At 44.5% G+C, this 21,740-nt stretch overlaps 3 protein-coding genes across 5 annotated transcripts; 1 reads left to right on the top strand and 2 right to left on the bottom strand.

Moving 5' to 3' along the window:
• Positions 1 to 167: 167 nt before the first annotated feature.
• Positions 168 to 7,281, bottom strand: actr8 (actin related protein 8). Its single transcript, XM_067240214.1, has 13 exons — positions 7,064 to 7,281; positions 6,700 to 6,870; positions 6,459 to 6,569; positions 6,242 to 6,346; positions 5,953 to 6,126; positions 5,486 to 5,579; positions 5,169 to 5,301; positions 4,782 to 4,935; positions 3,205 to 3,300; positions 2,949 to 3,089; positions 1,579 to 1,858; positions 1,063 to 1,226; positions 168 to 673 (listed from the first exon to the last, which is right to left on the bottom strand). Exons 1-13 carry the CDS (start codon positions 7,196 to 7,198, stop codon positions 530 to 532), a joined length of 1,902 nt encoding a protein of 633 aa, XP_067096315.1. The 5' UTR covers positions 7,199 to 7,281; the 3' UTR covers positions 168 to 529.
• Positions 7,282 to 11,521: 4,240 nt separating this feature from the next.
• LOC136946269 (interleukin-17 receptor B) lies at positions 11,522 to 14,757 on the bottom strand. 3 transcript variants are annotated; one of them, XM_067240560.1, is made up of 9 exons: positions 14,680 to 14,757; positions 14,569 to 14,593; positions 14,312 to 14,440; positions 13,920 to 14,035; positions 13,609 to 13,750; positions 13,368 to 13,409; positions 13,173 to 13,220; positions 12,848 to 12,940; positions 11,522 to 12,692 (listed from the first exon to the last, which is right to left on the bottom strand). In XM_067240560.1, exons 1-9 carry the CDS (start codon positions 14,743 to 14,745, stop codon positions 11,989 to 11,991), a joined length of 1,365 nt encoding a protein of 454 aa, XP_067096661.1. In that variant the 5' UTR covers positions 14,746 to 14,757; the 3' UTR covers positions 11,522 to 11,988. The 3 variants fall into 3 exon arrangements, with proteins under 3 accessions (XP_067096661.1, XP_067096662.1, XP_067096663.1); XM_067240561.1 differs by lacking the exon at positions 14,569 to 14,593 and having other exon boundaries at positions 14,680 to 14,755; XM_067240562.1 differs by lacking the exons at positions 14,312 to 14,440; positions 14,569 to 14,593; positions 14,680 to 14,757 and having other exon boundaries at positions 13,609 to 13,746; positions 13,920 to 13,988.
• A 143-nt stretch (positions 14,758 to 14,900) lies between these two features.
• On the top strand, positions 14,901 to 21,685 carry chdh (choline dehydrogenase). The gene is made up of 8 exons (XM_067239075.1): positions 14,901 to 14,951; positions 15,737 to 16,570; positions 16,773 to 16,924; positions 17,835 to 17,964; positions 18,083 to 18,217; positions 18,451 to 18,593; positions 19,847 to 19,949; positions 20,412 to 21,685. Exons 2-8 carry the CDS (start codon positions 15,817 to 15,819, stop codon positions 20,828 to 20,830), a joined length of 1,836 nt encoding a protein of 611 aa, XP_067095176.1. The 5' UTR covers positions 14,901 to 14,951; positions 15,737 to 15,816; the 3' UTR covers positions 20,831 to 21,685.
• Positions 21,686 to 21,740: the final 55 nt, after the last annotated feature.

The raw sequence follows: 21,740 nt of genomic DNA, 5'->3' as shown, positions 1-21,740 counted from the left end.
TTTACAGTTGACTTTTATGAGGAAGGAAAGGCAAATGTTAATATCTAACTCTGGACCTGACTTAACTGTTCCACACTGTGGGAAACTGGTTAATGATTGGTTATGGGGGAGGTTTGATCAGGGATATGCCATGCATAGGTTTCTGGGTACTAAAATATATATGACAGTTGGAAAAAACATTCACTTTATTCCACAAAGACAAACAACATGTATTCATTAGGAATACGACATTTGGAAGATTAGTCTCCATGTAGCCAAAAATATATCCAAACAATCTCTACGATGAATGTCAGAACTGCAACCTGAAATGGTACATCCTAACAGCTGTGACCATAGATACTATTACAGTTCAAGACTCCATGAGTCAAGTACACACAGGTTTATATGACCTGACAAGCCCATAGTTACTGTACAGTGATCTTGAAGTCCTCATCCCCTCAGTCAGGGTGGGTCCAGTGTGTCCTGCTGTGGAGGTGGTTGGCCTCTTGAGACCCCAGCTCCAGCAGAGTCCGCTGGGTGGGGTCAGGGGTCACCAGACGAAGGCGGCCCTCTCTCGGAGCATACGCACCCCGAAGCGCTGCCACTCCCTCTGATGGATCCACATCTCCTGGGTGGTGTCCAGACACGCCAGCACGGCACCACCCTTCCACGAGATCAGGCGTGGGTCCATGTCCTGCACCGGGACATAAAACAAACAGCCCCGTCAGATCCGGAAAGCCTGCATTTGAATGAAATGCAGAGAAGCCACGAGGTCCAGACGTGTGTGTGATCAAATCAGTTTGGGATTCCAAGTAGGCCAGAGATGAAAGGGGTGGGGCACCATGTAGGCTGTCCTCTTAGTGGCCTGGGTTCGAATCCGGCCCAGGCCCTTTACCGCCTGTCTCTCCCCATATTTCCTGTCCTCTCCAAATACACTATATCATAAAATAATAAAAAGGCAGAAATGCCACCCCCCTTCTTAAAATACATTTTAAAACTATTATATTAATAATTTTGAATTAATTAAAATTAGGGGTAAAAGGAGGAACCCAGTAGATGGAACTCAGGGCGTTCCCAACTTGCCTTGGGGCGGGTGATGACCTCCACGTTTTCAGCCAGCCGTCGGAAGGAAGGCGGCATCTTGTTGATGATGCGGTGTAACAGGAAGTCCTGGGCACGGTGGAACATCAGGCCGCCACCCACCACCAGGATGGAGCTGTACATCTTACGCTTCGTCTCGTCTGACGCTAAACGGAAATTAAAAATAAAAATATATACACACACATTTCATACAGGCAGATAAGTAATTACTTAAATTATCTGCTGTACTATGTTCACTGTTTCTGTCACTATGGATAAACACGTCTGCTAAATAAATACATGTTACAATAAATTAATAACTAATACATAAATACATGAATGTAAATTACATACCATGACAAACAGCAACACAACATATTAATATAACATTAACAACAGGTAGTCGCTCTGGATAAGAGCGTCTGCTAAATGACTAAATGTAGGTAATAGAGCACTGAATTAAGTACTGTTTAAAGGCTCCTCCAACTATGTGAGGGGAGGAGACTGGAGGGGACTCACCGCAGCAATCGATGCTGTGAAGGATGGCTTTATCCAGGCCCAGGGCCTTGCCCTCAAACTGGGACATGGCCGTCTTCCTGGACAGCAAGGCGGAGGGGGACTCCTCCAGCTCGGCCCCTCCCAGCAGACATTCACTCTGGGAGGGGCCCAGCTCTACCTCCTGGCTGTGGCCCCCGCCCCCACGGGGGTCAGAGGGGTCCCCCCCGCCCTGGACGCCCAGCTCCCCCTCCAGACCCCCTGCTTTGGGAAGGGACTTGCGGTCTGCTGATCCTTTAGCTGACTGGGAGGGACAGAGGAGAGACGGTTCGTTTCCGCTGTGTTCACAGCAGTTTGTGTGTGTGTCCCCTAAGGCGTGTCTAGACACAGTGTTTCCTCTATGTTGATTTAGCCCTAAATGGCTACATTTCTGCCGCTACGGTATCAGAAATAGGGCTGTACAAAAGGCCGTCTATCAGCAGTGATTGTTAGAGTGCATGTCGGAGAATAGCACGGACACGCGCTTCACTGTGCGTTCTTGAGAACAGTAAGTCTTATAACTTATGTCAGTTCGTTCAAGCCTGTTATTGTATTAGTCTATAGTTCTTGCTAATTTAAATTAAGTTAACTGGTGATTTTCGTTGTTTGTATTCTTCACCTGTGGGGAGTCAGGTGGCTGAGCGGTTAGGGAATCGTGCTAGTAATCCGAAGGTCGCTGGTTCGATTCCCGGCTGTGCCAAATGACGTTGTGTCCTTGGGCAAGGCACTTCACCCTACTTGCCTCGGGGGAATGTCCCTGTACTTACTGTAAGTCGCTCTGGATAAGAGCGTCTGCTAAATGACTAAATGTAAATGTAAATGTAAATGCTAGCTAAATTGCAGGTGGCTGTTGTTTTGATAGCAATTGCTGAACGCCCTTGCTCATGTTTGTATTTTAGATGCATTATTATGCTGAAGTAGTTACACTGCATTAAGATAATGTAATTAATAGTGGGTTTATTGTTATTATTTGGTACAGAATGCTTAGCCTATATGTCAAGATCAAATGAAGCAGACAGTGTACACGTGCTTTAGAGTGGCCTAACTTAATCGTTAGAATAGGCTACTGACCATTTACAATAAGTTGTCAATTATTAATTGGCAGCATTTATGCCATTTAAGAACATACTTTATGAGGGGACTTTAAGTTGCCTAACCTTATTGCTTTAGGGGAAATAGGACAAAAATATGTGCAATATTACATAAGCTATTAGACAGTAGACGATTACGTTAGCCTGCTCCGAAATATAGTGAACTTCGTTTGGGCTGAGGGGGGTGGTTGTTGTTCGGACAGACCTGCCCCCACTGCAAAAAAAATACATCCTAAAGGACACACTGCTCGACGCATATGCTACCTGGTCCTGTTTGCTCTGGGTTCCAAGCAGGTAGTGCTCATCGTGAGGGTCTTCCGAGTCGCCTTGGGAACGGTACTGTAATGACGTCATCTTCTGGCCTACTATCCCAAACATGCTGGGGTAGAACAGAGCCATGGAGGCCTGGGAACACACGGGCACACACATTCGATATGCTAAGTATCGGTAAGGAAAGAGGACCATGTGTGGTTAAAGAAGGTGAGTGACTGGGAGGCCGTGGAGGAGGAGCAGTGGGTACCTGGAGCTTTTCGTCTCCTAGTCGAATCTGGTAGAGAAGAGCTGGGGCCTCTGGGAAACGTGTGCGGAACTCATGGTCTTGTAGTCCTGAGATGTCCTGAAAAGAGAGGGGGGGCTTGGTTAGAATCTAAGGGATAGGCTATTTTGGAAGAAGCAGGGGTAGTGTGTCAGGGTAGGGTAGGGGAGAGTTAGAGCAAAATGAGTTTTTGATGGTGGTGTGTGTGGTGGTATCTTCCTTCACTGGCTACCCATCACGGCCGTATCAGATTTCAAGACCCTGGTACTGACCTTCCGAGCGGTGAACGGGACTGCACCCGACTACATCAAGTCTCTCCTCCAGCCTTACACCCCCACCCGCCACCTACTGTCTTCTTCTGACAACCGTCTGGTGGTCCCACCTCTCAAGACCGCCCGGTCCCAACCCAAGCTCTTCTCCTGTCTGGCCCCCCGATGGTGGAATCAACTCCCCGCCTCCATCAGAGACACTGACTGTCTCCCCACCTTCAAGAAAGGGCTTAAGACGCACTTGTTCCGGGAGTACAACGGTACTCCCGCTGGTTCCCACTGGTTAGGAATGATTTGCTGGACCTGACGCTAGTTTCTTCCGGGATCACAATGACTCTTATTGAGACTTGTTGCTCTTTTTGGTTAGTTGTAATGGATTTAAATTCTTGTACTCGCTGTGAAATATTTTACTGTTGATTGCTTTTCTACAGGTACACACTTGCACTTTTTGAGGTTCTTCCCTTTGGCACTTATTTGGTTTTCAGTGTTTCCCCTAGGTTTACAGCTTTGGGGGGGGGGGGGGGGGGGGGGTGACCATGTAGAGGCAGAAATGGGAGTCAGGTGGCTGAGCGGTTAGGGAATCGGGCTAGTAATCTGAAGGTTGCCAAATGACGTTGTGTCCTTGGGCAAGGCACTTCACCCTACTTGCCTCGGGGGGAATGTCCCTGTACCTACTGTAAGTCGCTCTGGATAAGAGCATCTGCTAAATTACTAAATGTAAATGACACGCCGTCGTGTAAATAAGATAAATAACATACGGCCATTTAGTTTGTTTAATAAAAGAGCAAGCTATAGACCTGTTTTATAGGGAAAGGTAACCTTAAATTACTTATTTTGTGATCGGGCGATATATATATATATATATATATATATATATATATATATATATATATATATATATATATATATATATATATATAAAAATAAAAAAAATAAAAAAAGATGCCGTTAGGGGGGCGCCCCCCTAATATAATGGTAGGGGAAACACTGTTATTTCACAATGCATGCTTCATGTTTTGGCTGCCCGCAATGTTTGGGGCTATCTTGTTGTTATGATCAGTGACCTATGCACTTTTGTAAAGCTCTCTCTTGGAAGTCGCTTTGGATAAAAGCAGCAGCTAAATGAATAAATGTAAATGTGTGTCTACTGTGTACTGTATGTTTAAGGAATAAGAAATTATGGCAAAGTATAGGAGTAGTGTGTACCATGTAGGGTTAGTGTGTAGGGTGTAAAGCTTGATGGTGGGGTATAGGAGTAGTAGGTGCTGATCTGGGCATGGCCCTGGTTGGTACCTGGTCCAGGTGACAGAAGACCTCCTTGAGTTGCTGTAGTAGCTGACAGTCTAGCCTGCTGGAGAGCTGACAGTCCCTGTATGGAAAGCCTGCCCTCTGCAGAAGCCAGAAGAAACAGCGTGTAATGTCCGAACCACCGTATGCCAGACACAGCCTGCAGGACACACACACACACACACACCACACAGAGACAGCATTGAAAATGAAGACACATGAACGAAAACCGTGAGACAGATAAGGGGTGTGCTGTGCATCTGTGTGCGGCGGCAGGGGCCGAGGCAGGGGCCGAGGCAGGGGCCGAGGCAGGGGCCGAGGCAGGGGCCGAGGCAGGGGCCGAGGCAGGGGCCGAGGCAGGGGCCGAGGCAGGGGCCGAGGCAGGGAGCTCACCTGGAGTTGCGGTGTGAGACTCCATCCTCCACGCAGGACAGGCTGGTCTTCTGGTCTCCCACGTCCACCACACACGCACTGCTCAGGCCACTGCCGAAGGTGGCACACACAGACTCCTGCTGCACCACGATGGCTGTGGGCCACAGGGGCAGTTACAGTGGTGTCAATTGGAGTGTGGTGTGTGTTAGGATATTCTGATTTGCAAATGAACTGACAGTTAGAAATTAGAAAACATTGTCAAGGTAGGGGAGAGAAAAAAAGAAGGAAAATCCACTTTTTCCAAAAACATATCCATGGTGTGTGTGTGTGTGTGATACCTGAGAAGCCCATGTTCAGCAGCAGCATGTTGACCATCTCCTTGATGTGCTGTCTGTTATAGATGTCTGGCACCAGCAGGATACATCTGTAATACTGCCCAGCACATAAAACAAGACATCTCAGCACATCAGGTCATTCATTCAGTGTATTGGTAAGCATTTCCTTTCCTAATGCTGGATAAAGATCAAAAATCTTTATATTAAGTTATGCATGTTATATTCATAGACATTACTCCTCATTAACTTATATTCCAAAGCAGGGTCGGTTGCTTTATGTACTTGGATATTCATTGCTGCCATCTTGCATATTCTTTTTGTGTGTTGCCTCTTTTTTAATGAACTATTTTAGTCTTTATTCTGCAACTGTCCACACGAGTTCCCTTAACACTTGAATTTGTGTCTGGATTAATAAGGTGAAGTGAATGCTGGTTGGGATCCCACCCGTCCCAGCTGGACAGCTCTGACACCTTGAGGTCTTTGAGGGGGATCTCCAGATGTTTCCGGATGACGTGGCTCCAAATGGTCTCCAGGTTGGAGAGCACGGCCGTCAGGGAGCCCCCAGGGCCCCCGTGTACATTCAGCTGGCCCCGGCTGATTGGCCAGTGCACATTGTAACAGTCTGTAGGGTTGACGTACAGGGCCTGTGTGACATAGGGAGGACAGTGCAGACTACTACATAACTACATAGAAACTATACCAAAACCTTGTAGGAAAAGTAATTTAACATGATGTGAGAGAGAAAGAGAGATTTGTCACCTCCTCTCCCACCAGGTGCTCTGGCTGGTGGGTGGTGTTGGTCCACTTGACCCTGGAGCTGCTATCCAGAACTGCTGGTCGGACCTGCCTGTTATAAGACCGGGCCTGGAGGTACAGAACTACACTGTCATACTCAAATACACACGCACACCTGCATGGCACATACAGTACAGCCACACACTTATTCTCCTACTCACTCTCGCGCACAAACACACACCTGTTCAGCAGACACTGGTGTTCGTCGTACACCATTGGACATCTTCTTTGACCAAATGGCCTGGTCCACCATTTTAAGACCATTCTGCCTTTGTTCATTGCTTTCTGGCTTCTGTGAGAGAATATAGTGCTCAAGTAAGAAATGTATGACAAGCAAGAAGACAGAGAATCTTGACAAAAGAAATATACGACTTAATTTTGCAAAGCATAAGAATTGTTCTCCATAAAGTCGTAATGCTCACATCTAGTCCTTCTCTCAGCAGCCAGGGGTCCTCATATTTAGGCTGCCCGGTTTGCTTGTGTTTGCGAGCAATGACATGTGGGACTATCACGGGAAGAGTGTCTGTTGCTCGCCCAATTCTCAGAGCTTTGGAGCCTGGATGTATCACCACGATAAAATTACTCTGAATTTGCTGGAAAACAAAGGAACAGTACGGAAATTTACTCCGTTGCTACCCAAATCGCTGTCCAATAGCCCAAGTTGACAAAACGAACGTTAGATTGAAACATGGTATTGATCAAGTTGCTCATAAAATCTAAATACAAGCTAGAAATAGAAACGGATCAAGCCAAATATCAGGTCAAACTATAAAGTTCCAACTTTACCTCTTGTAGAGGTTCAGGGATAACCGGAGGGGCGATTGGTCTTTTCACACCACGTTGCTGCTCCTTCTCTTTCTCCTTCTCTCGTTCCTTGTCTTTCTCCTTGCCGTTCTCTTGCTCTCTTTCAGCTTGTGTCATTATTGACGGATTTGAATGGAAATAGACGGCCAACTGTGTTAACCTCAGCTGCAACTACAAAGTATCTGAACGATAGCAGTGCTCTCAGTCAACATAACACTATCACTTCCGCATTTTGTCACGTGTCATACAACTTTGCTCTCCATTGGCTGGGCGAGATCTACGCTCATTTGGCGTTCAACTTCACTTGGGGGGGGGGTGGGGGGGGGTAAAAAACAATTTACCTGGGGCCTGTTCCATAAAGCCCGCTCAAAAGAGTTGAAATTAAAGTCCAAAACCTGACTTTAATGAACCTAACTAATCAGAATAAAACAGTTCCATAAAGACCAAAGCTAGTTCACATAATCAGACTAATACAAGACAGGTGCATATAGCCTAGTCAGTATCATTGTGGGTGCATGCTTTACTTCAGCAGTCCAAGAGAGGTATGTGGCTGCAGGCTGCACTATCCATCCTAGTATAGACTTATAGATCCTACCCTGACCAATTTTCTTACCCGGAAGTAAAAACGTTTTGTTTTTATGGCACAATATTTTCATTAAATAATTAACAAATGGCACAGACATATAAAAGAGGGTGAAGGGTGGTATGTTTACTGTTTTTATTGGGCAGTTGTAAAACGACTGAAGGTAGTGATTTGAAAGTATCTCTGTTGAGTGTGCTCCAGTTTGGCGCTGCGTGTCAACTGTTTTACATTGAAATGGACAAATGTATGCCACTCAATCAAGAAAAACTAAAAATGATTCACAAACGGGTGTTTCATAAGGTTTTCTTCAAGTAAACATTTATAAAATAATTATTACAAATAGATCTGCCAACAGCAAATGTCTAAAATACAGATGTAAGTGAATATCAGTTTATATCGTTTTAACTTTCCATCAAACATCATTTACTGACACCAACTATGAGATCCATCCATATTCTGGAGAAAGGAATGCCCTTAAATCAAGAAAATCACCTGAGATTCACTGTAATTCTAGTACCATTTCAGGCAGTATATAAAAGAAAGAAAGAAACAGTGACCAAAATGTCTACAGCTCCTCACTCACACAAGTTTAAATGCGTCCAATAGTCTGTAAATCTTAATTCTCATTTAGGTTATTTTTGACTGATGAGGACTGCATGCTATTTAGGAAACAATGCTTAGAACTAAACAGATCTAAACAGATCTATTCAACCTTTTTGTTCTTGCAGCCAAGCTGATAGTGAAGGATTTTAAATTTTGTGTCTATTCCAATATGTAACTAGAGAGGATACAATTTCTGGGGAAATTGTAGGGTGTGCTTGCTTGCGTCGGTTGCACAGGGGTCTGTATATTTTATATAAAAATGCATCGGGCCTACTTATTATTTATAAAGATTACATAGATTTAAAAGCATCTTTTTTTTGCTGCTCATTTACAACTCAAAATATGAGTGAAGTGTAGAATGAAATATGATGTCATCTCATTTCCCCTGCAAGAGGCAGCTGACAGGCTGAATCAAAACGAATACATTTGGCAGACCGGTGTACAAATGGACCTAATCTCTATGACTTAAACGTCCTTTTAAGTTGTCCCTTCTCGTGATATTTTCAGGCATTTAGACTACTCATATTGCATTCATTCATTAATAAAGAACTCCCTTTTAAGATTATTCTACGACTTTACCGGCAGAAGATAGAATCGCGATTCAAACAGTACCATCTGCTAACTGAAAATATGCCCCCAAAAACGTAAATAAGCTTGACATTTATTTAGTGGAAAATAGCTCATTCATAAAAAGCTCACTGGTAGCGATCATTGTCAGTAACAACTCAAAATGCGATATAGCCCTGTGTGGAGAAGCTGCCCCGGTAAATTCTACTACTACAGTACAGTACTAGACTACTGCTGTGTTGGTCTTGGTAGCGATTGCGTTGGTTGAATTCGATTAAACGTTCCGTTGTACGGTTTAGGCTGAAATTAATTATTTTCATGAACAGATTGACAAAGTTTAGGCTGTGGCAATGAAGTTCAGGTTAGTAGTCAGATAGTTTCCCTACTGAAAGACTTTTGAGTAAGGGGAGTGCCGAACATGTTCTGTTGCCGTTTGACTTAAACAGCTGAGGAGTTGTTGTTAGCTACTCACACTAGTGTCTCGGGTACAGTAGGCTACAGCGTTGCAGTGAGCTACACTGGTTTGAAACCACAGGTAATGGTAATTTCACCAACAAATCGTTTACTAATGTCAGAATAAATCCTACAACGAAAATGTATATGTGAGGAATGTTTATTTTAACGATTGAAAACAGATACATCATAGACCACTGTAGTATGTGTTGCCCGGGCAACACAGGCTAATGTCATGATGCTAATATGTCAGTGAAATAGTAGAGTACTGTTTCCGAAAGTAGATGTACTTCCTTAATAATATCAGCTTATATTGTACATTACACATCACAATTGTGTGTCATATCACAAAGTAAAATGAGTAAATATTTATCACCCTGGCCTCTTTGCTTGTGGCGTTTCTGCAGCTGCCTTGCAGTAAAGCTATAGTTAGCCTAGCTATCCCCCAAGTTAACAGATGCGAAACGAATGTTCTGGCAAAGGTAGTCACGCGTGTTTTCGTGACGTTAGTGACGCAGTGACGTTAGTAACGTCAGTGACTGTGGCTAGCAAATTAGCCACCGTTAGCTTCACTTTTCGCCACAAAAACTTAACTTACGCTTAAACCATGCAACAGAACGTAAATTCCAATAGAAGCAACTCAATCGCTACCAAGACGAAACTTTTGACACCTACGTTGTCTATGTAGGCCAAGTATTTACTGAGTTTTAGGGGGGCAAAAAGAAATAAAAATAATAATAATAATATATATGTGAGAGAACAAAGGTTGTGCTCTCGCCGAAGGCTTGAGCACACCCAATGATAGTATTCAATGACACAAATCTGTGTTGTAGAAAGAGTGGTCTGGAGTCGCAGAGGTCCCATAATATCAGCTTAATGCAGCAGTTGGAAATCAACAAGTACAGAGCTCTGGGGTTGTCTACGTTTCCCTACCTGCAACAGAGTTTGGGCTGGTTCACGAAGTCCAACTGGCTATCTTTCCCTCCCCAGCATATATTATACAGTGCAATTAAAACAGAAAGACGAAAAGAGGGTTGAGCTTGTTCTCTCGTGCATCAGGGAGTTGTTCTTGACTACACGTCCCACCTGCTCGGGTGCCATCTCCACCCGGTTTCAAGGTTGTTTCTGAAAATGAAGAGATAGAGACACAAAGAACAGCCTGCTTCCCCCACCCAGTGTGAGACACCATGTTTAAGCCTGAGCACACTTCTAAGTTTCATAAGACATAACTTTAATAAGCACAATACATAACTTTAAGACATGCATCCTTCATAAAGTCGTACAAACATTGTTCCTGTTGTTATATTCACTCATGCACAGTGCCCGTGATGCATTCGGTGATTAAGATGCCACAAATATTAATAACTGGGATTATAGATAGTGCCGTGCCCGATATGCAGCTGGTGATTACAGTTCTAGAATTGTACTGTAATGTATTATACATTCTTTAATAGTGAAACCACTGACACATATTTTAACTTGACCTTGTCTCAGGTATTACTCCAAGGCTCTGGAAGCAATGAATGGAACTGGAAGACTGTGGCTTCAGACTTTCTTTGCTGCTTTCCTGGTTTAAAATGATGTGACCAACTATATGAACATATATTAAACACATTGTTCAACCCTCTTTGGTGACCTCTCTTAAGCCTTTGAAATGTTAAATCAGGCACTGCTTATTGGTCGGGCTCAGTCTGACTAGCTGTTGTGGAGACAGGCCCAGGTCAGGGAGACCGCCCAGCCCACTCTCTTAGAGCAGTAAGGTGAAGCTTACCTACAGAACAAGCCAAGGCGACAGCACCACACCAGAACGGTTCTTTCGCCAAGATAATTGTACCCTCAGAGTTCGACCTGCACTTTCTGATCGAAGACAAGTGTTCAACGCTGACAAATATGTTACTCTCCAAATAGAATCAAATGTAAAGTATCTGATTATAGAGGTTTATTTACTTTAAATCAAATGTATTTGTATAGCACTTTTTAAAAGCAATGTCACAGAGGACTTCACATCCTTATTTACGCAAGTACGAGTAAGTGGCCACTTGCCCTTTCCTTTAATCATCTGTGGTGGCTAGCTTTTTAGCCGAACAGGTGCAAAAGGATGAATGCAGGGAGTCTGTCCAAGTTTTAAGATGCAACGGCAAGCTTTTATTGATCAAGTCAGAAAGGCAACATACGTTAGGTCTCTCCGAGAACAAGATAGAGAGCCTACTTAACAATTGAATACAGACAGCATATATAGTGCACAGAACGCCCCTGATCTAAAATGTCAGTTTGCCCTGCCCTCTGTTCTTCGTACAAGATCTGAGCTCTCGTGGGTGCCTCTCGTTATCTCTTGTGAGCGTTTAGTAAATATGTGATGTTCTCTCAGTATCCTACTGAGAGGCAAAATGTCAAGACAACCCTATACCGTGGTGTTTTCCACCCAGCTTAACCTGAGGTGTCTTACATCCAGTTTTCGGCCTACGACACATCCATGTGTATGCTTTTGTCAAGACATTGTCAAATTGAGTCAAATTGCTTCTTATAGAAAAAGGTTTGTCCACTTGCATGCCAATTCTTAAATACTGAGACATTATCTATGTATATATGACTGTCTACCACTGCCAGTCCATGCAGTCTATAACCCTCAATAAAACATGAAACAAAAGTATTAAAATACAGCATGGGCTGTATCAAGTGTAAGCCATAACGTGCTCAAAGTTTATATATTTTCCTTCATACAATTCAGCTCTACTGAGACGCCTAACTGCGACTGGGAGAAGTCTGGTTGAGTCCCTAAATATCTCACAGCATCGCTCAACTTGTTTTTACGGTGTGCCAAATCAGCCCCAGGCCTTCCCAGGCCTGTGGTGAACCTCCCCATAGCGCCTTGCTGCCTGTGGAGCTGCCTGCACAGCTTTTCCACATCCTTCATCAGACAGAACTTTCTGCAGCCCCTCAGCTCCACAGGAACGTCCCTGCTCTCCGGGGCTTTGCCTAGGTGCAGCACCCAGAACTTGTCTATCTGGTCTGGGCATAGCGCCTGGCTGGCCAGCATATTCAGCACCAGGGGAAACAAGTCATAGGCTGCTGCAGTTGGGACATTGGCCAAGTGTCCCAGCCTGGAAGGGGGTGCACAGGGGGCTGGGTTATGGTTATACGGCGGACAGACAACCAGCACTCTGTCCGCCTTGTTGGCCTGCTGAGCCAGCCAGCGCATTGGGCCCATTTCTGCTAGCAGGCCACGCTGCCAGAGGTCGATGTCCACTCTGCAGCCACTACCCAGCAGGAACTCTGCCAGAGACACCACTGCGTTCTGGAACACAGAGTTCTCAGGAGGGTAGATCACCAGGACAGAGACGGGTGCTTGGGGAGTATAAGGCAGTGGCAAGGAACTATAGTGGGATGTTTTTCTGTAAACTTTATCTGAGAAGGACCAATGACAGAGAAGAAAAATGGGGTTAGTCTTCGATGTTTTTTTGTCTGCTTAATGAATTGATTATTTAAACTAATTATATATATACATGAAACAATATACACTGATTTAATAAAACAATGGGGGGTGGGGCATAGGGACTTACAGAGGATGAAGCAGACCAGAGCTAGCAGGCCAGCCCCAGAGCCCAGAATAACCAGCAGGGAGCCTGCAGACAAACTCTCCAGCTCAGCTGTCTCTACAAACAGAGTAAACTCACCTTGTAATCACCACCGATGCCCAAACTGGAGCACATTAGCTATACAGCTAACCCTAACCTTGTCTTATACCACACACGGATAATATTCATGGACAGCAAAGTTTCAGAGAGTGTGTATTCAAAATATTACTGGCTAACATCAGTGAATAGATGTGATTCATATTCAGAAGCATCTGTTCATGTTGGATCCACTGTTGGTTCATCTTCTCACCTGAAGAGGGCATCACACTCACAACTGGGGTGGAAAGGCTCACCTCACCTGCACAGAAGTGTCTTCTCATACACATGTGCAATAGGTTTGAAAATAAATGCTTGATTCTAGAGAAGACAAATCTCTACCGCTACCCCAAAGATATTTGGGCTTTTAACATAGTTTCTTCACTTTGGTTATACAGGTAAGTCTGACCTAGCGTTACGAAGCGGCTCTGCTGCTCATCTGGCAAGTGATCTGCATGGGAGAGAGAGAGGGAAGTCTGGTAATAAGACATGATAACTACAACCTGAGAACTACGCTAGCTTCTGTTGTGTTTGAAACAGTATGACACATTTAGACAAGGTCAGCTAGAAACTCTGAAACATCATGTGATATTAGTTTAGTGTTTGTATTGTCCCACTTTGAAGAAAAACTCAAAGATTTGAAAACTCACCAGGGATTTGGGATTCTACATAGTTTTTATAATCCATTCTTCTATTCGTATGTGGTGGGATGGGAAGATTGTAGGCTGTAACGTCAATTGCGTTGCCTAACTTCAAATTGCAGTCAGTCTGCAGGTGATGGAACCACGCTTGCTTGGGGAAAGATGGATGTATGCTATGTTATGTGGTGTGGTGTGGTCTGCAGAAACATCAATGACTCCCTTATATGCCTTTACACCAATGCATCATTAGAAGAAATACAAGCAGAAAAGGATCTGGCAGTACTAAGCCCACGTCCTCTGCATGCCAGATGTAAACGCACCTGCGTGTCATTCCTGAGGGCCACGGTGTGCAAACGTGGGTGATAGCGACAATCTAATTTGTACATAGATCCAAATTCTATCGTCAAATGAGTCCCTGTGAGATATTGGATGCTATCTGAAACACAGGATGAAGACCATTTGCTATTTAGCAAGACAATTGTAGATATCTTCAAATGATAATAATACAATTCCTTACACAGATATATTATCCTAAGCTACTTACAAAGGGGGACTTGAACCTGCTACCTTTTGATCTACAGTCAAATGCTCAACCACAGAACTATTAGGCCTAGATATCATATGTGTGGCCCGATTCTATTGATTCTAACATGTTAGTAACTCTATATAGTCTAATATGATATTGAGGGAATTCTGAACGAACAGGACTTACTGTCTATACTGATGGCCCAACTGATATTGAGTGTCCAGCAGCTATGTCCTCTGAGCATCACAGGGACAACGATCAAGGCATTTATTATAGACGGATTGATTTCATCTTTAAAAAAACCCTCTGTTGGCCCTAGAACAAAGACACAAAGATTTGTTTTAAACGTAAGCACCTAGGAGATCAGAATAAATTCCAGAATTCCATACAAGTAGGCTCACACATCTAATGGATTTTGAGAAGGACAGGATCAGATCACATACCCTTGTGCTCATTACATTTAACTGTCTAAAGAAAAGAAAGTCGTTATTATGACATGAAACACTTGGTCTTAAAATTATGTCAACATGTAATACATTAGGAATATAACTTACAACTTCAGGGGGAGTCCAATGAGAGGCCACCACATTTAAAAGCAGCAACATGCACAAACTCCACATGATTCTAACACGCTTGACAAAATTACGATTAATGGCCAAAAATAAATAAAGCTGAACAGTCCCGATTGTTCTCTCAGGGTATCCACTACAGAGCAGAAATTGTTGACCACTGTTTTGTACACGGCCAACCGTAAACCCCGCCCCCTACTCGGCAACCCTCCTATCAGCAGTTCTTGCAGTAAAAACTGTTATAAAACTGGTGAGCGGTAAGTGAAGCTTTTGTCAGCTGTTTATTTAACTTATTTAAATGTGAAAACATTCCTTGAAAAAATAAGTTGTGTCTGCAGAGTGTCAGCTAGTCCTATAATCGGAAACGTGTGTCTTCTTATTTCGTTAACTTTATCATATGTGTGAAGCGTTTTCTTTTTCAGAGGCCATCTATGACATATGCACTTCAGCCCGAACGTTTGCTTATTGACTTCCGTGCTATTATGTGATCTATGTAATATATATCTGTAGAAACAACTCGTCGTTTTAGTGTATGGCTTCTTTTCCCCGTTGTTAAGATTTCCCTTCTATTATATTTGCAAAACTTAGCAAAACTGATGTGACGTCCCCCTCATGCCCCCCCTCTTGTCTACTGTAGGGAGGTTGCGTGGTCTGTAGTTCATTGAGCAATAATACTTCTGGCTTAAATAAATTATTACATTATGACAACATACACAGACCGGGGGCTAGGCCTTCTGATTATCATTTTGGCCTTCTGTCTGTGAAAATACATTAATATTGTTTAGTAACTGATTCATAACATGTTCACTGTTTTTGTTGGAAGGTCTTTTATGGTCATTTTTTATGTTCCCTACTGGATAGCAAGGGTACTTAATAAAGATAACGTTTCATTATTCAGAGGTGTGTTGAGTAATACAAATTAATATTGTGTCTGCCCCACATAGTAGTACAGCCTGTCAATAAACATACTGTTTATGATCATGTTGGTGTTCATATTTTCTTTGTGAACAATGTAACCTTGTGTGTGTTTATGTGCTTGCAGGTGTGCAGGGATTTTGCAGGTGCTCCTTTGATGTTGGGAGAGGACTGTATTTTTTTAGGACAACACTACCAGGAGTCAGGATGCTTTCTATGGCTGTGCGAGTCAGAGTCGGCATGGGGGTGAGAAGGTGTTTGTCCTCCTGGTTCCCTGGGCCTTCTGTTGCCTCAACCTGGAGGCTTGCCCCTTCTTCCTCCTCCTCCCTACGACACAGGAGCACTACCGCAGCCAATCAGAGCTCCCCAACCCCGTCGTGCAGCTACATCATCGTGGGGGCTGGGTCAGCGGGCTGCGTCCTGGCCAATCGGCTCTCGGAAGACTCCCAGGAGTCGGTGGTGCTTCTGGAGGCAGGACCGAAGGATATGTTTCTCGGCAGCAAACGAGTGTCCTGGAAAATCCACATGCCGGCAGCGCTGACCTACAACCTGTGTGATGAAAAGTACAACTGGTACTACCACACGCTGGCCCAGGAGCACATGGACCAGCGGGTTCTGTACTGGCCCCGGGGCCGTGTCTGGGGCGGGTCCTCCACCCTCAACGCCATGGTGTACATCCGGGGCCATGCCCTGGACTACGACCGCTGGCAGAGCGAGGGTGCGGAGGGTTGGGACTACCAACACTGCCTGCCCTACTTCCGCAAGGCTCAGTTCCATGAGCTGGGGGAAAACCGCTACCGTGGGGGCAGCGGGCCGCTGCATGTTTCCCGGGGGAAGACCAACCACCCGTTACATCAGGCCTTCATCGAAGCTGGGCAGCAGGCGGGGTACCCCTTTACTGATGACATGAACGGGTACCAGCAGGAGGGTCTGGGGTGGATGGACATGACTATATATAAAGGTACCAATGGATGGATGAATGGATAGGTGGGTAGATGGATGGACATGATGATACATAAAGGTACATTAGGATGGATAGATGGATGGATAGATAAAAAGAGGGATGGATGAATAAATGGATATTGTCATGCATAAAGACTGGACAGAGGGATGTGTGTGACAAAAAGGCCAGATAGATGGACCCGAGTTTGTGCCTCTAACAGGAAAGAGGTGGAGCACTGCCAGTGCGTACCTGCGGCCAGTACTGAGCCGACCCAACCTGCGGGCTGAGGTGCGCTGCATGATCACCAGGGTTCTGTTTGAAGGGAACCGGGCTGTGGGAGTGGAGTACCTTCAGAATGGACAGAAGAAGAAGGTAGGAGGACCAGAGGCTTGTTGTGGAGGTAGATTAGATAGATTTATAGATAAATAGATGGATGGATGCAAGGTTTTTCTAGCCTGGTCCTAACCGCTCTGGATAAGAGCGTCTGCAAAATGACTAAATGTAACCAGACTCTCGTACATTTCATTTGTACAGAGTCTGGCCTCGCTCCATTGATAAGCGTTGACTTCCTTGTAGGCGGGTACTCTGTTGAAGTTTAAAACTATTGGATCTGCCCAGAGCCACGCTAGGGTTTTTCCTGCATAGATAAAATTTTGGCGCGCGCCACAGCCTTTTTCCCGAGCGCCAATGACAAATCCCGAGCGCTAAAGACAAAAAAAAAGTCAGCGATGAAGAAAAGAAAATCGCATGTCAGCGAATATGTTCTCAATAGTATGTTTCAAGTAGGCTACAGCCGAACCCTTGTTCTGTTTTGATAAATAGTAGTCGAGTTGATAAGCGTGTCTTTTTGTCTGATCAATACGCAACTGTGAGATGCGCGAATGGACAGAGCGGCCGGTAAACTGTCGTTCCGCTGCGAGGGCCAGCCCGACGTGCACGAATACACCTGTACAAATGCAAATGAAATTTCCACTCAAAATGCTGACAAAAGTTTGATTTACGATTTCCAACGCAGCCTCCATTGGTATTCTTAACCTGTAATGATAATATATAGTGCAGTGTTTCCTCTATGGATACATTTCTGCCGCCACGGTGGTATCAGAAATCAGGCTGTACAAAATTTTAGGCCGTCTATCAGCAGTGATTGTTAGAGTGCATGTCGGAGAATTGCATTGACACACGCTTCACTTTTGACTTATTTATTCATTTATTTAACTTATAGCTAATGTCAGCCTTATATCCCCCCCCCCCCCCCCCAAAAAAAACCCTACCTGTTTGTCAGCTGTATGCTGATAAAGAGGTGATTCTCAGTGGGGGGGCCATCAACTCCCCGCAGCTGCTGATGCTGTCAGGGGTGGGCGATGCAGACCACCTCAGGCAACTGGACATTCCTGTGGTCCAGCACTTACCAGGTAACCGACTCCACAGGAAAGTCATTATCTCAGCACACACACACACACAATTATAGTACACCAACAATGATTAAGCTACAGATCCATTTTGACATGGTGTGTGTGTGTGTGTGTCCAGGGGTTGGTAGTAACCTGCAGGACCACCTGGAGCTGTATGTGCAACAGGAGTGTACCCAACCCATCACACTCTACAAGGCCCAGAAACCCTTCCACATGGTGCAGATAGGACTGGAGTGGCTCCTAAAATTCACTGGTGAACCCCTCTATCTGGGCTAATGTCCCTTTCAAATACGTAGGGTTTGATTTAGTTTACTTAATGCAGTGAGCCTAAAGACACCCCCAAACTGAAACCTCAAAGGCACTTTCAAAGTTGTATTTATAGAATTCGAGTGATTCAGTTGTTTATGTTACAGTCATTTAAGTGGTGTTCCTTTGCTTCCTGATTTGGAACTTGCTTGTTTGTGTAACCATGGTGACTGCCCCCAGGTTACGGGGCCACGGCCCACCTGGAGAGTGGGGGGTTCATCCGGAGCCGAGGGGGTGTGGCCCACCCAGACATACAGTTCCACTTCCTTCCGTCGCAGGTCATCGACCATGGCAGGGTGGCCTCCAAGATAGAGGCCTACCAGGTAGGGAACATGTACCTTAAAGATGCTGTAAAGTGGAATTGAAAATTCGTTTTAAGTTCATCACACCACAGAAGAATGTGTTGTTAACTACCCATCCAAATTCGAAAAAATCACCGACAAGTGTGTCTTCTCTGCTTGATACTGGGGGGGCATGTCGCCTGAAGGAGCTGAAGCTCCGCCCCCTCGAATTTATTGAATTTAGCAACAACAGCAACACTAGCTAAATCAATTGCAGATATCAGAACAGACCTACCTGCAGTCTCTGAGTGTTTTATGTGTTAATTACTTTGTCTTTGCATCGTACCAGCTGAGTAACAGAATGCAACCGTCTGTGATCTGATGTAGATAGGTGGGTTTTGCCCCATCTATACAAAACCTGAGCTGAAAACGGTTGAGAAACTGTCTAACTAAGTTTTTAGAGCTTTGCACATGCTTTGCACATGCTTTCAGCAACTCATTTCATACTTATATAATTTACTGAGAAGCAAATCATGGAATTTGCTTTACAGCATCTTTAATGCATGTTCCATGTTATTTTGCCTTTTTGTAGCTTTGATTGGTATGTTTATTAGCTTGCGCATGTGTGAGTTTGACAATGTTTATCTGGTTCCTCATGTACTCAAGTACATTCCCACAAAACAGATGTCTGGGTTAGAGACATTTTACATTTACATTTAGTCATTTAGCAGACGCTCTTATCCAGAGCGACTTACAGTAAGTACAGGGACATTCCCCCCGAGGCAAGTAGGGTTAAGTGCCTTGCCCAAGGACACAACGTCATTTGACACGGCCGGGAATCGAACTGGCAACCTTCTGATTACTAGCCTGCTTCCCTAACCGCTCAGCCACCTGAATCCCTTAGACGTAGCTTTTACCAATCACATACTCAGGAAGCAATCAACCAGTTCCTCAGAAGAAGTTCATGCCCTAGTTATTGTTATGTAATTCGCACAACACCTGCACAGTATTTCAGTGGAATACAATGGCGTGACTGGGAGATTATGCCAGCTTCTATGAACATAAGTATTCTACAGAATTTCCCAGTAAAGTAAACCTGTAGTGGAGTGTGCTTGGGCATGACGCTAATTCTGAAGCACCTGGTGGGAAAGAATCTGTGCTCTCTTTCTCAGAGAAAACAGACACAGGTGTTTGTGACAGAGATGTCTTATTCACTACATATCTCTGACTGAACATAATGTCCAAGTGCACCACTCCTCTTCTGACCAATCAGAGGCCATGTTGCTGTTTTGCAGGTTCACGTTGGACCAGTGAGAAGCACAAGTATTGGGTGGATGAAATTGAAGAGTGCCAACCCTCTAGACCACCCTCTTCTCCAGCCCAACTACCTCTCTACTGGTAGGGCTCCTACTTTAGACCAGGTGACAGGAGAAATGCTGATGAATACTATATACGTTTTTTATATACGTATACAGCTCAACTCTGAACCAAGGTATTTGTGTGGGTTTCAGTATCATTAGAAGGATCTTTATCTCTCCATTTGTCTTTCTGACGAAATATGTGTGCTTTCATTTCCTGGAAACAGATAAGCACACATCCTAGACTGACAACAGCATCAATACCACTTTCACAGACACTAGGCCTGCTCTAGGGCCTTGAATCATGTCCATGGAGATTTCCCTCTGAAAGGTCATTTTATTCAGGTTGAATATGTCTGAGAAATTGGCCGTAAATGCAGTTTAGTCTATGATAAGGGTGTAATCTAGTTCCTACAAGTCTGTTCTAGAACCCCTGATGTTAGTTGAGGGGAGCCTGCAGGAGAGGTCTCTGTCTTGATCTCCACCACTCTCCCTCCTCCAGAGATGGATGTGTGGGAGTTCAGGGAGAGCGTCAAACTGTCCAGGGAGATCTTTGCCCAGAAGGCTTTTGATCCGTTCCGCGGCGCTGAGGTCCAGCCGGGCCCCCAGATCCAGTCGGATGCGGAGATAGACGCCTTTGTCCGCCGCAAGGCCGACAGCGCCTACCACCCCTCCTGCACCTGCAAGATGGGCTCTCCCTCCGACCCCACGGCAGTGGTGGACCCCCAGACACGCGTGCTCGGCCTGGAGGGCCTCCGCGTGGTCGACGCCTCCATCATGCCCAGCATCGTCAGCGGCAACCTGAACTCGCCCACCATCATGATAGCGGAGAAGGCGGCTGACATCATCAGAGGGCGCCCGGCGCTGAGCGACATGGGCGTGCCAGTGTACCATCCCCTGACTCTGGAAACACAGCGGTAGGACACACACACAACTGGAGGCACAGAAATGGGACAACCACACACACTAACACACACCTGAGCCAGGAGAACCAGTAGTCTCAATGATGATCATGTACTAATGTAGATGTACAATATTCTAGATCTTGTTGAATATGTGATCTTAATTAATTATGCCTAGAAAAATGGTCCCATGCCCTCAGTGTTGCTCAAGGCAAAGATCAAACCTATATTTTTTCTACCTTCATGTTTACAATGAAATGAAGAATTATGTTTTGTGTTCAATCTCAGATTCAGTTATCAGTGAATCTAAGTTTTATTTGATTTTCTCAGGATGAAAGTAAGCTTTTATCACTAACTGACCAGCCTTGCCAGTGATTTAGCCAAGCACAAGTACAGCATTTGAAGTATTTTGACCTGTGTCATGTCAGTTTACACGTTATGTAAGCACAAAGCCGGAATATGTAGTTTGGAATTGTATGAAGCTTTTTAACTGATCTTATAATAACCTATATATACTGTATTGGCCTGGACTGTTAGTAGTTATGGCAGTGAGGTAGTAGTGCTACCCCACTCTAGCAATATTTTAACAATTCCACCATTCCTCATTGTGGATTTTAATGAAGAATTTTTTAATGAAGAAATATATAGTCTTGTATTCTCAGTCCTAGATTTGTCTCAATATCTTAATCCTATTCTAAATTTAATCTTAAATAAATAATTTACATCTCTCATAAACTAGCCTTTCCTAAAATCAATATAATGTTTACGTTTTTGCAAATGTTTGATATTTGTCCAGGAGAACAGACAATGCTGTTTCTGTAGTGTTCAGTGTCACGGAGAGAGGCAATAAACTGATTGAGTTTGGGTGTTTCAATGTGTGTCAAGTATAAATGTCCCTGATATGTCATTAATATATCAAGTGGCTCCGC

Source organism: Osmerus mordax, chromosome 7 (assembly GCF_038355195.1).
Source record: "Osmerus mordax isolate fOsmMor3 chromosome 7, fOsmMor3.pri, whole genome shotgun sequence".
In the NCBI taxonomy this organism is placed as follows: Eukaryota; Metazoa; Chordata; class Actinopteri; order Osmeriformes; family Osmeridae; genus Osmerus; species Osmerus mordax.
Note: the sequence above shows the minus strand (reverse complement) of the source record. Positions and strands in the feature narration are given on the sequence as shown.

Bases quoted from the DNA above. Each gene is read 5' to 3' on its own strand.
- chdh (XM_067239075.1), top strand. From the start codon at position 15,817: ATGCTTTCTATGGCTGTGCGAGTCAGAGTCGGCATGGGGGTGAGAAGG. The intron at 17,965-18,082 runs GTAACCGACTCC...GTGTGTGTCCAG, and splicing joins TGTGGTCCAGCACTTACCAG to GGGTTGGTAGTAACCTGCAG. The intron at 19,950-20,411 runs GTAGGGCTCCTA...TCCCTCCTCCAG, and splicing joins GCCCAACTACCTCTCTACTG to AGATGGATGTGTGGGAGTTC.
- actr8 (XM_067240214.1), bottom strand. From the start codon at position 7,198: ATGACACAAGCTGAAAGAGAGCAAGAGAACGGCAAGGAGAAAGACAAG. The intron at 6,570-6,699 runs GTGAGCATTACG...ATTCTCTCACAG, and splicing joins TGCTGAGAGAAGGACTAGAT to AAGCCAGAAAGCAATGAACA. The intron at 3,301-4,781 runs GTACCAACCAGG...CTCTCTTTTCAG, and splicing joins TCTTCTGTCACCTGGACCAG to GACATCTCAGGACTACAAGA.
- LOC136946269 (XM_067240560.1), bottom strand. From the start codon at position 14,745: ATGTGGAGTTTGTGCATGTTGCTGCTTTTAAATGTGGTGGCCTCTCAT. The intron at 14,441-14,568 runs GTATGTGATCTG...TCTTTGTTCTAG, and splicing joins TAAATGTAATGAGCACAAGG to GGCCAACAGAGGGTTTTTTT. The intron at 14,036-14,311 runs GTAAGTCCTGTT...CCTGTGTTTCAG, and splicing joins TTGGGCCATCAGTATAGACA to ATAGCATCCAATATCTCACA.